This window comes from Narcine bancroftii, chromosome 1 (assembly GCF_036971445.1).
Source record: "Narcine bancroftii isolate sNarBan1 chromosome 1, sNarBan1.hap1, whole genome shotgun sequence".
In the NCBI taxonomy this organism is placed as follows: domain Eukaryota; kingdom Metazoa; phylum Chordata; class Chondrichthyes; order Torpediniformes; family Narcinidae; genus Narcine; species Narcine bancroftii.
This window is the reverse complement of record NC_091469.1, coordinates 160,646,836-160,662,385: the sequence shown is the minus strand read 5'-3', so window position 1 is coordinate 160,662,385 and position 15,550 is coordinate 160,646,836. Positions and strand designations below refer to the sequence as shown.

The 15,550-nt window shown below is 44.2% G+C and overlaps 1 protein-coding gene across 4 annotated transcripts in view; it reads left to right on the top strand.

Annotated features, from left to right (window-relative positions):
• Positions 1-15,550, top strand: part of LOC138735593 (uncharacterized protein C5orf34 homolog) — a 145,185-nt gene that overhangs the window by 43,816 nt on the left and 85,819 nt on the right. For all 4 annotated transcript variants that reach the window (XM_069883650.1, XM_069883631.1, XM_069883620.1 and 1 more), the window contains exons 9-12: positions 2,300-2,488; positions 5,343-5,476; positions 6,792-6,896; positions 13,576-13,616. In XM_069883650.1, the coding sequence (XP_069739751.1) occupies positions 2,300-2,488; positions 5,343-5,476; positions 6,792-6,896; positions 13,576-13,616 (469 nt within the window). The remainder of the gene's footprint in view (positions 1-2,299; positions 2,489-5,342; positions 5,477-6,791; positions 6,897-13,575; positions 13,617-15,550) is intronic.

The window sequence follows — 15,550 nt, the reverse complement described above, 5'->3', positions numbered from 1 at the left end:
GTAGCCAGACGAGCAATTTTGATGAAATGGAAAGACAGCAGATATGCAGTGGGTACAGGGTGTTATGTCTTGCTTGAGTTTGGAGAAAATTAGGTACAACATTAAAGAGATCAAGATTGAATTTGACAAGATATGGGGCCCATTTATGGACTACTATCATGGGCAGGGTTGCTCTGGGGGTTTCCTGTCCGGGAGCCGAGAACTCCTGGCATTGTTCTTAGCGGTCAGACATTTTAGATATTTCCTGGAGGGGAGGGGATTCAAAGTCTTCACGGATCACAAGCCATTGACTTTAATCTTGATCAAAGTGTCGGACCCATGGTCAGCCAGAGGCACCCGTCCTACTTATCTGAGTTTACCACGGATATCAAATATATCACCAGAAATACAAAATTGGTGGCTGATACAGTGTCTCAGCAATATAGACTCTATCCCAAGGGATCAATTATACAGCCCTAGCATAGCAGATGGACCCCGACATCCCTGTGTATAGGACGGCAGTGACAGGACTCAAGCTGGAGGACATTCGCATCAGCCCCGGTGACCAGAGCCTCCTTTGCAACATTTCGACCGGAAAGCCCCGCACCATCGTCTCGGCAGCATGGAGACGACGAATGCTCGACATGGGCGCATCCGGCCATTAGGACATACATCAAGGCCCCCCTACCACAGTCATTCAAACCGGCCTGATGGCGATTCAGCCATGTGCACGTAGACATTGTGGGATCCCTGCTGGTGTCATGTTACTGTTGACGATAGTGGACTGTCTCACAAGGTAGCCAGAGGTAGTCCTGCTGGTGAAAACCCCAACGGAAGCCTGTGCCAGGGCCCTAATAAACACATGGGTGGCCCAATTCAGAGTCCTGGAACACTTGCATCAGACAGGGTGCACAGTTCACCTCAGGACTCTGGGTGGCAGTAGCCAGCCTCCTGGGAACCCAACCCCACCACACCACACCACAGCATATTATCCCCAAGCCAACGGGTTGGTGGAGAGGTTCCATTGGGACCTCAAAGTGACGCTGATGGCCTGACTCAAAGGTCCAAACTGGGTCGACAAATTGTCGTGGGTCCTCCTGAGAATCTGCACCACACCGCACTCAAGGAGGATTTAAATGCCTTGGCAGCAGAAATTGTGTATGGAGCTTTTGGCACATTGTTTTTCATTGGTCAGATTAGTGAGTATACAAGTTGGGAGGTCATGTTGCAGTTGAATAAGATATTGGTGAAGCCCCATTTGGAGGATCATGTTCAGCTTTGGTAACTGTGCCTGCAGGAAAACTGTCAAGCTGAAGAGAGGGAAGAGAAGATTTACTAGGAGGTTGCCAGGTCTCGGGGGGGCCTGAGCAATTGGGAGAGGGTGAGCAGGCCTTGGAATGCAGGAGGATGGTGGGGGGGGTGATCTCACAGAGGTGGACAGAATCATGAAAGGAATTGATTGGGTAATTGCAGAGAGTCTTTTGCCCAGAGTAGGACACAGGTTTAAGATGGGGAGGTGGGGGGGGGATGGGGTGAGGGATGAAGATTAAATAGGAATCTGAGGTGTAATTTGTTTTTACACATGTGGTGAGCGAATGGAACTGGCAGAAGAGTTGGGTGAAGCAGGTACTATTGCAATGTTTAAGAAAAATTTGAATGGGTGCATGGATAGGGTGGGTTTAAAGAGATCTGGACCAGGCAAGTGGGATTAGTGTGGGTGGAACATTTTGGTTGGCATGGGCAAGTTGGCTGAAGGGCCTGTTTACACACTGTAGGATATACTTAGGAGCCATGTAAACCAGGACGGAAAAGAAATCAGATTGACTTATTTCCATTTTTAGGTTTCTGTAGGTTCTCCAGGACTCTGTTACTACAGGGAAATCTCTCAAGTACCTTTCTTTTGTTCGGTTAATCTGCACAATAAACAAGATGGGCTGAATGGTCCACAATAATCCTTTGTACACATGGTGAATTCCCAATAAAAGAGTGTTAAATAAATCTTTTTTTGGTAATTCTGTTTTTTTAGACATGTAGCACGGTAACAGGCCATTTCGACCCACAAGTCTGTGCTGCCCAATTAACCTACACCCCCAGTACTTTTTGAATGGTGGGAGGAAACCAGGACACCCCCCCACCCACCCCCGGGGAAACCCCATGCAGACACAGGAAGAATGTACAAACTCCTTACAGACAGTGCAAGATTCGAACCCTGGTCCTGATGTAAAGGCATTCCACTATCCACTATGCCAACTGTGTTCTTCGGGAAGTAATGAAGTTTCCTCATAATACCTCCAGAACAAATTTCCTTTCTCTTTTTAAGGAGGAGTTCCAGTTAGGACTTTCAAACCAGCTCCCAAATCTTCTGGCAGAGGAAGTGATATGGAACGTTGGAAGATTTTTGGCGTTTTCCGATGGGCGGGTCCACGTCATCTTCTGCAATGGTGTGAGACTGAACACAACCTGGGACTTTGGGTCCCAGCATAAAGGAGAAGGGAAGACCTTAATCCAGGTCAGTGGAACAGTGTGCATAGTGGATGTCGTAGTATTCCTCTGCACAGCCAAACAGCGCAAAATAACCTAGAACCCATGATACATTTTGAACAGTGGGAGGAAACCAGAGCACCTGGGGAAAACCCGAGGAGACTGTACAAACTCCTTACAGACAGTGCAGGATTTGAACCTCTGTCCAAATCGCTGGCACTGTAACAGGAATATGCTAACCGTGCCGACCAACATTTTGCAGTAACTTTTGTACCTGGTCTGTAAATAGAGAGCCTGTATTTAATAGCAAATAATAATCGAGAAAGTCCCCTGACTTCATCTCCTCACACTTTCCATCTTAGCTTCCCTCTACATTCTCCAAACATCTGTGATCCCATTAATTTGAAACCTGGATCTTTCCAAACAGCTCTCTTTTTTCTCTCTCAACAATTGATGGCTCCTTGGTTTAAATCCTCTGTAATTGCACTAAGGTTCCTTCATCAACAAGATCGAAGGTCAATTATATACAATTATTATCCTATGTGAGATTAGTGGATTCCTGAGGGATCAGAATACTGTTCGACAAAGTAAACTCAAGCCCTTTAAAGATATGCATGAGCAATGTAATAACGTGATCCCTCATTACAGTAAACCCCCCCCCAGTATCCAGCTCCTATTGGGATTGGTAGATTCCAGATAAGTGAACTTTATGGTTGCATGAAATTACATGTCACATAATTGGTGAGCTAATGCTTGAGGGCGCAAATTATAAATGTTCGTATTTTTTAAAAAAGTTAAAACACAATGCTGCAGAAACTCAGCAGATCAGACGGTGTCTTTTATATACATAACCAACATTTTGGGCTATGGGATAAAATTATTATTTACCCATTTGTGTTCCATATTTATTTTTGCCAGATGCTTGAATTCCAGATAACAGGGATTTTACTGTACAGGAATGATTCCGGGAATGAAAGAGTTATATGAGGAATGTTTGACGGCTCTTGGCCTGTACTCGTTGGAATTTAGGAAAATGGAGGGGGAGTGGAATCTCATTGAAGCATTTTGAATGTTGAAAGGTATGGACACAATAGATGTAGAAAGGTGTTTCCTACGGTGGGAGAGTCTAGGACAAGAGGGCACAATGTCAGGAATGAAGGGCATCCACTGAGAACAGAGATACGGAGGAATTTCTTCAGCCAGAGGGTAGTGAATCTGGGGAATTTGTTGCCATAGGCAGTTGTGGAGGCCGGGTCATTGGGTGCATTTAAGGCAGAGATAGATAGGTTCTTGATTAGCCAGGGCATCAAATGTTATGGGGAGAAGGCCTGGGCAGTTCAGCTTGTCACGGTCGCATACTTACTTTATCGGGAACGGTGCCGGCCGCTACTGATGACGTTAGTGATGCAATGCAGAGGGATTAATAGTGCATTAACACATGGGTGTTTCAAGCATCAGGATGCAGGAGGAGAGTGAGCGTGTCATGGTCACCTATGTGGCAGTGAGTCAATGAGGAGTTTAGATGATAGTGTTTGGGGAGTTAATGCAATGTTGTGTCTAGTATAACGACCCCAGGGACTCCAAAACCCAGCAGCAATAGAAATTCACCAAGACAATGGTTTCTTAAACAAAAGTTACTTTTAATTTTCTTTAAAAATAAAAACAGGAGCAAACTTTAACTTATTACTATTAACTTAACCACCTTCTAATTCTAAGTGCACATATATGTAATGTCTACATGTTCAGGAAAGTTCTTTGTTTCACAGTCCAATCATTCACTTCTCCAAATTCACTGGTATCAGGCAGTTTTTATACTGTCCACAGAATTTAAAATTTATGAATTTTCACCAGGCTCTGGCGCTTAAAGTTAAATGGTTACCGCTCAGGAAGGTTCTTGTTTGTTTCAGAGAGATATTTGTTGCTTGTTGGACACACACACATTTCAGTGTCTTGCTGAAGAAACTTTCCCCATCTTGGGTTTTCCAAATGATAACCTCTTCTTCCAGGTCACCACAGAGTTCCTCCTGTTTCCCTTATTTCAGGTGAAACAGTCTAGCCAGTCATTTCCTCTCATAAGGACGACAAGGGTTTTGAACAGACTGAACTCACAACCCACCTTCAAAATGGGGGTTTCAACAAGCCTACCAGCTTGCCAGTTTGAGGCCTCAACTGCTCCTGTAGAACTCACTTCTCTTCCTTTCTCTCTCAGAGAAGAATCCGATTTGTTTTTTCCTCTTTCTGCTTGTAAAAACCAAAAACCTCTCCCAAGGCTCCAAACCCAAACTTTGAAAGATCTGATCAGTAGTTGAGCCTGGACTCTCTTCCAATTTGCACCTCCCTTTGAAGTTCTTTCCAAAGCAGTTCCATTGTCTCTGCAGAATCACTCGGAGCCTCAGCCTATATCTTCAGCAAAGCACTTGCATTTTAAATGAGATGTCCTTTGTGAAGTGTCACTCTGTTTGTGAAGTGACCTACACTAAACCCCCCCCCACAATCTATCTCTTTTAAAGATATATTTATCCATAACCATAATAATATAACCCGTAACACTAGTGAATAATAAAAGAAAGTGGACTACATGATGTTCTGAAAGAAACGAGTGAGTGTATTCTTTAGTTGTTGGTAAGCTGTGATAAATCAGTGCTGTTACAAGCGGTAACTCTGTGAGTTCACACTACCTTCTAATGTATAGTGATGAGGATAAACCCCTTACACGAGCAGTTGGGGAGGTCAATTTTTATTAATATGTACCAGCATGGTTCATGATTCTCAAAGCGTGTTTCTCTGCCCTCAGTATGATTAATTGGTGGGGCAGACTCAATGGGCTAAATAGCATATTTCTGCTCCTTTGTCTTATAGTCTAATTTGCTCTCCTCTTTCAGCATTGGAATCCCTTGATCTGGAGTATGGTATTCAATGAAGCACAAGCTAACATTGTCCCTGGTTGCTATCAATTACTGTTTCCAGATGGATCCTCCCAAATGGTGCAAATGCATTCTGCTGGAAGCTATGAGAGGTAGGGACCATTGCCTCTGCATTGCTGGTACTTATCTTCATTTCACCTGCCCCCACTAAACGTACAAACACAAATTAGACCGAGGGCCTCTGAGGCTGTGGGGTGCACCAGTGGTAAGTCGCACTACACCACTCCGCCATAGACCCCAATATATCAGCAGGAGCTGCTCTGCCTGTGTGAGCTCACCGCCAACTCCATTTTCATTATTTCTGGATCTATGTCATGGATCTCCCTACCCAACAGTGCTGTGGAGAACTTACACCAAAAATAAACTGCAGCAGTTCAAGACGATGGCTCACCCAGGGGTGGGCATTCAATACCACAGCACCAACTCTGGGAATGGAGACACAGAGGAGACTGCAGATGTTGGAAACTGAAGCTAAAAACATTCTGCTGAAGAAACTCAGTGGAGTGAGCTGCATTAGGGAGAAAATTAATGGTTGACGTTTCAAGACAAAACCTTTGTCAACTAAGGTTCCTTTTACTTCCACATAATAATATATTAAAAGTATAATATACATGATGTGCTTCACTCTGCTCTGCTGTAAGGCAGTCACGACGTACATTGCCCCGAGCCCTAACAATAGGAGAAAGAGAATACCTTCAGAGTCACTGAGTGTCCACGTATTCACCTCTAGCACTCCCGCAGCCACACATCTTCCTGTTCAATCCATTAGCAACCCGAGCTCCAGATCCAAACCTCCGATATGATCAGGAAGCCTTCGGGAGCCCTTCTTTCCCTCAGCACCCTCTCACATCTCTGATCCAATACCTGGTTCCCATGAGCCAGTCTCTAGCAGCCTCCAGCCTACGCGGGTCAGGTCCTTTGACCACAAGTCACCAACAGCTTGCAGCCTGTGCGGGTCCTTTAGCTGCTGAGCCCCTCGCTGGTCAGTGGTGGGGGCTGAAAGAGTTTTGAACTCAGCCAGCATCATCAAGGACATGAATCTCCACTCTATCAAGGACATCTACAAGAGGTGGTGACTTAAGAAAGCAGCCTCCATCGTCAGGGACCCATGCATGCCCTCTTCACACTGCTAACGTCGGGAAGGTGGTACAGGAGCCTGAAGATGAGCTTCTAATGGCACAAGGACAGCTTCTTCCCTCTGCCATCAGATTTCTGAATGGACAATGAACCAAAGACACTGCCTCACTTTCTCTTATTTTTGCACCGATTTATTTATTTATTTTTAAATGAAATTTTATAGCAATCTTCACTCTGGGCTGCTGCACCAGAACGATGAAGTTGATGACATGTTTATGACAATAAATTCAGATTCTGACTCATTACTGTCTCTCTGCTCGCTCGGTGTAGGTACGTTACAGCAACCACGGACTGGTGTCGACGTGTGATTGAGAACTCGCAGGCAAGAGGACATGACCTGCCCAGTCAAGAGGTGACTGGGCCGGATGAGAACTGGTGAGTGCTTTGATCAGTGATAACGGGTGGCTGTAACAAAGCTGAAAAATCTAATGCAATATTCTTCTTCTAAAACATCTTGTTCCTGGATTATTCCATGCAGGAACAGGCCCTTCATCCCATCTTCTCCATGCTGACTGTGGTGCAATCTAAACTAATTCCTTTTATCTTCTTTAACCCTCCCTGCCTCTTCATGTCTGACTGACATCATTATCACATCTGTTTCTACCACTTTCCCTGACAGCACATCTTACCATTTTCTGTAAAAAAAACCCTTGCTTCACGCAGCTCCTTTAAACTTCTCCCTCTCACTTTAAAGCAGCGTCTTCTAGCATTTCCATCATCTACAGCCCTTTGTCTCCTCTCATTGGCTCCCAGCCTCTCTTGCTAACTCCATCCATTCCCTCCCCAACCTGGCTCCTCACCTTTGTTCACCAATTGCCTTCCAGCTCCTTCCACACCCCTTCCCCTTCACCTCTATAAATCACAGACCTAATAACCAAAATGTTCACCTTCCCTCTGCCTCCACTGACACCACCTGACTTGCTGTTCCCTGTTGCACATTTTGTGACTGACCCTATCTATGCCTCGTCACTTTGTGCTTTGAACCCCGGCCTCCAACCCTCCAACAAAATGATCCAAGTTCGTCCAATATCTCCTTGTAGCGAATGCTCTCCAATCCAGGAAACATCCCGCTGTACCTCTTCGACAGCCTCATCAAAGCTTCCACATCCTTTCTATAATGGGTGACTACAATACTCCGAATGGGGCCAACCGAAGTTTTATCAATCTGCAAAATGACTTCCTAACTTTCATATTTCAATACCACGACCAATGAAGGCAAATTTATCGTACATCTTTACCACTATTTCTACTTTCAAGATGCTATGGACTTGCACCCAAAGATCCCTCTGCATCAGTGCTCCAAAGGGGCCTGCACTTGTCCATTTGACCTGTCAAAATGCAACGCCTCGCACTTGTCCAAATGAAACTCCATCTGCCATTTCTCTGCCCATATTTTCTTCTTGATCTAGATCCTCCTCTGCAATTTGACAACCTTCCTCAGGATACACAACTCCATCATTTTTCATTGTCATCTGCAAACTTGCTAACCACACCACCTATATTTGCATACGTCACCTTCACATAACAAACAGAAGTGTCAGGCCTGATCCTTGAGGAATAGCACTGATCACAAACCACCCCCGCCCCCCCCAACCTCCCAATGGTGAAAAGAGTTGGCAATGACCACTGATGTTACACTACCCGCTGAGTTCCTCCAGCTCCACGTGACCAGCTCATTATTGAACCCAGATGACATTATCTTTTGGAGCAGCATATAATGGGAAACTTGTCAAATGCTATATTGAAGTCTATGTAGATAACATTTACCATCCTACCATTCATCAACCACCTTCGTCACTTCAGATTTGTGAGACAGGACATCCCCTGCACTAACCATGTTTTTCTAAATACAAATGAATCCTGCCGCTTAAGTCTTTTCCCTAATCATTTCCCTACCGCTGATGTAAGGGCTCCTCTGCCTATAATTTCCAGTTTTGTTCCTGTTGCCCCTCTTAAGCAAATGACACGGCCTGTTCTTCTGTCTGGGCTCTTGCCTTTGGGTGAAGAAGATGCAAAGATCTCTGTCAAGGCCCCATCAATCACCTCTCTTGATTTCTTCACTATCCCGAGATAAATTCCCTCAAGACCTGAGGACATCCACCCTAATGTTTCATGGAAAACTACAGCATAGAACAGGCCCTTTGGCCCTCAATGTTCTGCCAGCCCATATATTCATACAAAACAAAACCTTCCTACCTCATAACCCTCTATCTTTCTTTCATACATGTTCCTGTCTAAGAGTCTCTTAAATGGCCCTAATGTTTCAGCCTTCACCAGAACCCCCAGCAAGGCATTTCAGGCACCGACAACTCTCTGTACGGAAAAATACATACCCCTGATATCTCCCTTAAATTTTCCTCCCTTTTTATACAGATGTCCTCTGGTTTTGCTACTCCAGCCCTGGGAAAAAGGCACTGGCTGTCTACCTTATCTATGCCTCTCATAATCTCAGAACCATAGAAAACAACAACACATCTGTCCTTCTGGTCTGTGCTGAAACATTATTCCTCGAGTCCCATTGACCTGCTTCCATTCCATAACCATCCAGACCTCTCCAATCCATGTATCTATCCAATTTATTCTTAAACCTTCAGAGTGAGCTTGCATTTACCACGTCAGATGGAAGCTCATTCCAAACTTTCACCGCTCACTGAGAGTGAAGATTCCCCCTAAATATTTCACCTTTCACCCTAAAGCCATGTCTTCTCGTATTTATCTCCCAATCTAAATGGAAAGAACCTATTCGCATTTACTCTGTATCCCCCCTCATAACTTTGTAAACTTTTATCAAGTCTCTCCTCATTCTTCTACACTCCAAGGAATAAAGTCCTAACCTGTTTAATCTTTCCCTGTAACTCAACTCCTGAGGACCCAGCAACATTCTAGTAAGTCTTCTCTGCACTCTTTCTGTCTTGCTCGTATCCTTCCTATAGCTTGGTGACCAGAACTGCACACAGTACTCCATATTTGGCCTCACCAATGTCTTACACAACCTGACCATAACATCCCAACTCCTGTACTCAATACTTTGATTTATGAAGGCCAATATGCCAAAAGCTCTCTTTACAACCCTGTCTACCTGTGATGCCACTTTCAGGGAATTGTATTCAGGTAAAAGTATTCCCAGATCCCATTGTTCCTCTGCACTCCTCAATGGCCTAACATTTATGATTATGTTCGATCTTGGTTTGTCTTTCTAAAATACAACATCTCACACTTGTCTGCATTAAATTCCATCTGCTATTTTGTGGCCTATATTTCCAGTTGGTCCAGATCCCTCTGCAACCTTTGAAAGCCTTCCTCACTGTTCATGACGCCTCCAATCTTAGTGTCATCAGGAAACTTGCTGATCCAATTTCCCACGTTATCATCCAGATAATTGATATAGACAACAGTGGTCCCAGCACCACTCCCTGAGGCATACCGCTAATCACAGGCCTCTGGTCTGAGAAGCAATCATCTTCTACCACTCTCTGCCTACTTCCATTTAGCCAATTTAAAATCCATTTTACAACCTCTCCCTGGATATATAGCATCTGAACCTTCTGAACTAACCTCCCATGTGAATCCTTGTCAAAGTCCATGTAGACAACATCCACAACCTTTCCTTCAAGTATTTACTTGGTAATCTCCTCAAAAAACTCTATAAGATTGGTTAAACACCACCTACCAATCAGACTATCCTTAACAGCCCTTGGCTGTCCAAATGCTTGTATATCCTATCTCTCAGAACACCCTCCAATAATTTACCCAGTACTGACATCAAACTCACCATCGTGTAATTTCCTGGTTTCCTTTTGGAGCCTTTTTTTTAAACAGTGGAACAACATGAGCTACCCTCCAATCCTCCAGCACCTCATCTGTGGCTAAGGACATTTTAAATATTTCTGCCAGGGCCCCATGTAATTTCTACACTAATTTCCCTTAAGGTCCAAGGGAATATCATGTCAGGCCCAGGGGATTTGTCTACCTTTATTCGCTATAAGACAGCAAACACCTCCTACTCTTTAATTTCCATTTGTTCCATGTCACTACTGCTTGTTTCCCTTCCTCTGTACACCATCCGTTTCCTGAGTAAATACTGATGCAAAAATATGTTCAGGATCTCCCGCATCCCGTTAGCCTCCACGCATAGATGATCACTCAGATCTTCTAGGGAACCAATTTTGTCCATTACTTTCCTTTTACTTTTAACATACTTGTGGAAACCCTTCGGGTTTACCTTCACATTATTTGCCAAAGCAACCTCATGTCTTCTTTTTGCCTTCCTGATTTCTTTCTTAAGTATTTTCTTACATTTTCTATACTCTTCTAGTACCTCATTTGCTCCTTGTTGCTTATACCTGCTCTATACCTCTCTCTTCCCCTTTACCAGATTGCTAATATTCTTTGAAAATGTTCCCTATGCCTGTTAACTTTGCCTTTAATCCTAACTGGAATGTGTGAGCTCTGCACTCTCAAAATTTAGCTTTTGAAGGCCTTCCACTTAATGAACACATTCTTGCCAGAAAACAACTTATCCTAATCCACTCTACCTAGATCCTTTCTCATGTCCACAAAATTGGCCTTTCTCCAATTTAGGACCAGTCTTATCCTTATCCATAATTAACTTGAAACTAATGACATCATGGTTACTGTACCCAAAATGTTTGCCTACAGGTAATTCTATAGGTTATTCTGTCACCTGATCTGTCTGGTTCCCTAATTGGAGATCAAGTATTGCATCCTTTCTTGTTGGTACCTCCATATGTTGATTTGACAAACTCCAAGTCATCCATCCCTTTTGTAGTATGGGAGTCCCAGTCAATATGTGGAAAGTTAAAATCTTCTTTAATCACAACTTTCTGTTTCTTACGTCGGTCTGCTACCTCCCTACAGATTTGCTCCTCCAATTCTCTTTGACTATTAGGCAGTCTATAGTATAACCCTATCAGAGGAGTCGCACCTTTCCCATTCTCAGCTCCACCCATAAGGCCTCTGTGGACCAGCCCTCTGGTTTTCACCCATATAGCCTCTGTAGACCAGCCCTCTGGTCTTATCTGTCTAAGCACAGCTGTGATATTTTCAATGACTAGCAATGCCACTCCTCCCCCTTTCATCCCTCCCCTCCATCACATCTGAAACAATGGAACCCTGGAACATTGAAATGCCAGTCCTTCCCCTCCTGCAACCAAGTTTCACTAATAGCAATAATGTCATAATTCCACATGTCAATCCATGCCCTAAACCCATCAGCCTTTCCAAAAATACTCCTTGCATTAAAATAAATACATCTGAGAATATTTCTATCTTGTATAAACCTTTCTGTCTATACATGCAGACCTCACATGACCTTTATCCTCCTCCTTCTCACTAACTTCAACAACTTATAGTTTCCTGAACTCATCTTTACTATGGATATCCAAACCCTATACACCTCCATTCCCTATACTCAAAGCCTTTCATTTCTTTCTGGACAATGGAACCCACCAGTCCCCCTCCACCACCACCCTCCTCCAGCTGTCCTCAACCTCAATAATTTCTCCTTTGACTCATTGCACTTCCTCTAGGTCAAACTGGCCTGTTCTGAGCTGTAAGTGATTAATATGGTTATATGGTAAAGCGGTAGCGATGGGTATCCAGATGGGCCCCAGCTCTGGTCTGCCTTTTGTGTTGGCCACATGGAGCAATCCGTGCTACAAGCCGACACAGGCAAGGACCCTCAACTCTTCCTCCGCTACATGGACGACTACTTTGGAGCTGCCTCACGTACCCACGATGAGCTCGTCGACTTCATCCACTTTGCTGCCAACTTCCACCCTGACCTCAAATCCATTTGGTCCATCTCTAGCAACACTCTCCCTGTCACCAGAGTGCCAGAGTGTGGGGGTGTGGGGGGGGGGGGGCCTTCAAAGGATCATGGGGGGGTCATTCTGATAAGATCTCGGAGAGTTCCAGTAAAGTCATTCGGTTGGTTCAGCTCACTCACATCTTTTGTGTGGTTTTTCTTCTCATTGTCATTGTCCAAAACAGCATTTTGGACCCCACGATAAATGACATGAATGCACAACACAGTCTTGCTGAAGCTGCCGACCTTTTGGACCTCACAGCCGCTAGTCTGGTTTGAACAGGCTGAGGCCCAGTTTCAGGTCAGGCAGATTCCCGCAAGATATTACTACATGGTCTGTTCGCTTGACCAGGAGACTGCAAGACAAATCGTTGACTTCTTACATTAGTTGCCAGCCGCCGACAGGTATGAGGCAATTAAGGTGCTCCTTAACCGCACCTTCAGCCTTTCCCGCTGTGAACAAGCAGCATGGCTGCTCCACATGGACGCCCGAGGCGACCGCTCACCGTCTGCCCTTTTGAACGATAGGCTGGCATTAATAGATGACCACAGGCCCTGCTTACTGTTTGAGCAGATATTTCTCGAACAGATGCTGGAAGATATCTGCCGTGGATGATGACTTCAGTGACCTATGCAGGTTAGCAGCCTGTGCAGATGTTCTGTGACACAGGTGGGAAGGGACTGGACCAGGGAGGAAAAATGGAGTCAAGGTTAGCAGATACCAGTTTGGTGGGGTAGGAGCACACTGAAACAATGGACCTACTGGGATAATTGAGCTGTGGATCTTGGGTAGGAGGTAGAAGGATTAATGCTTTTCAAATCAATCTTCTGATGAAAGACCACTGGCCTGAAGAATTCACACTGTTACCCTCTCCACAGATGCCGCCTGACCTGCGGAGTGTTTCCAGCATTTTTGGTTTATTTCGATGGACGCAAAGCTGCCATTATTTCTTTGACTTCATTTTTTTGTGTTAGTTACGTTGAAGTTAAATGCTCCCATTGTTATCATTACTCTCGTTACTCGTTGTGGTTTTCAGTTGACCTTTTGGAAATCCAAACTAGCTCTGGAACGTGGCGACTTTATGGCACTTCATTTTTTTTTTCCCTTCACTGTACCACGGAGCAAGTGACAATAGTGATAGATCAGTCTGGCCACGTTTATCTGCCAGTCCATACATCTCCCGTGGTCAGACTTCCCTTACTTCCACACATTTTTGTGTTTTCCAGGTCTGTTGTCTCAGAGCTTCAAAAAATCCAAAGGCTCAACTGTATCCTTTTGTATATTTGTTCCAAGTACCCTTTTGGTGGTCCAGCTTTGTGGATGTCAACTTTATTTAACTAATGGGGGAATTATCTTGTTCCCTTGATGATTACACTTCAAAAATGTTTAATTAATGTCCTGAGATTGTGAATGTGATATATGAATGTAGGTTTATGGTTGTTAGAATCAGAATCAGGTTTATAGTCATGAGCAGGTGTCACAAAATTTGTTGTTCTGCGGCAGCAGTATTGTACTGAACAAGGTGCAAAATTACAATTTAAAAAAAAATTAGTGCAAAAAAAATAAAAAGTGAGGTAGTGTCCATAGGTTCGTTGACGTTCAGAAATCTGATGGCAGGGGGATCAAAGCTTTTTTTGTTACATTGAGTGTGGCTCCTGTACCTCCTGATGGTAGCATTGAGGAACGGGTATGGTCTGGATGGTGAGGGTCTTTAATGAAAGATCCTGCTTTCTTGAGGCAGCAACTCTCAATGATGTCCTTGATGGAATGAAGACTGATGCCCTTAATGGCGCTGACTGAGTTCACAACTCTGTAGCCTTTTCCTGTCCTATGCATTGGCACCTCCATACCACACAGTGATGCAAACAGTTAGAATGCTCTCCACAGTACATCTGTAAAAATTTGCAAGAATCTTTGGAGACATACCAATTTCTTCAAACCCAAAACAGTGGTTATATATCTTTACCTACTATGGATGCCAGAGGTATGGAGGGCTATGGACTGGGTGCAGGTCAGTGGGACGAAGCAAAAAAAATGATTCAGTACTGAACCGCAATCAATAACTCACTAGAATAACGTAGGCTTTTATTAGCAAGAACACAGCAGTGCTAGCCATCCACAAGGCTAGTCCCAAACTGAACAAAGAGCAGAGATCAGGACACTTATATACAGGTAAGCCTAGAGTGCCAGTCTCCTTAAGACCATTTTTGTTCTTTTATTTTGGGAAAAGGTTAAAGGAGGATATTGAAAATGTGCTTGTAGCATGAGGGGTTCGAGAAACAGGAATGAGAAATAGATGATGATAAGACAGGACAGGAGTATGTGGCTGAATGGAGGAATAGAATGTCTGTATAAGAGCAGGGATGTGAAGTTGAGGCTTTTTAGGCACTGGTGAGACCTCAGAGTATAGTGAGCCGTTTTGGGCTCCTGATTTAAGAAAAGATGTGCTGAGGTTGGAGAGGGTTTGAAGGAGGTTCACTGAGATGATTCTGGGATAAAAAGGGTTAATGTATGTGCAATGTTTGTCAGCTCTTGGCCTGTATTCACTGGAATTTAGGAGAATGAGGGGGGATCTCATTGAAACATTTTGAATGTTGAAAGGTTTAGTCAGAGTGGATGTAGAAAGGTTGTTTCCCTTGATGGGAGAGTCTTGGACAAGAGGAAGCAACTCCAGGATTGAAGGGTGTCCGCTTTGAACAGAGATTAAAGCGGTAGTGAATTTGTGGAATTTGTTGCTACAGGTGGTCATGGAGGCCGGTCATTGGGTATATTTAAGGCACAGATATATAGGTTCTTGATGAGCCAGGTGATCAAAAGTTATAGGGAGAAGGCTGGGCAGAGGGGAAAATGGATCAGCTTATAACTGAATGGTGGGGAAGGCCCGATAGGCCGAATAGCCTATTTCTGCTCATATGTCTTATAGACTTAAGTTTGTGCGTGAAGTTTTTAAATTGTCACTTGATAGTGGAATGTATAATTCCCGCAATGGCAAGGTATCTCTAAGGGACCAGTGCCTTTCCTCTCTCAGAGCCTGGGAATGAGTTCCACACTTGGTGTGTAGGATGTGGGTCAAGGGCAGTTGAAGGGGATCAGTATGGATGCATCTTCTTTACTCAGCATGCACTTGGTGGATCTAATGGTCTGTTCCTGTGCTCTATGCCACTGTAATCCCAATCTCCAGGAGAATGATGGGCTTTAGCA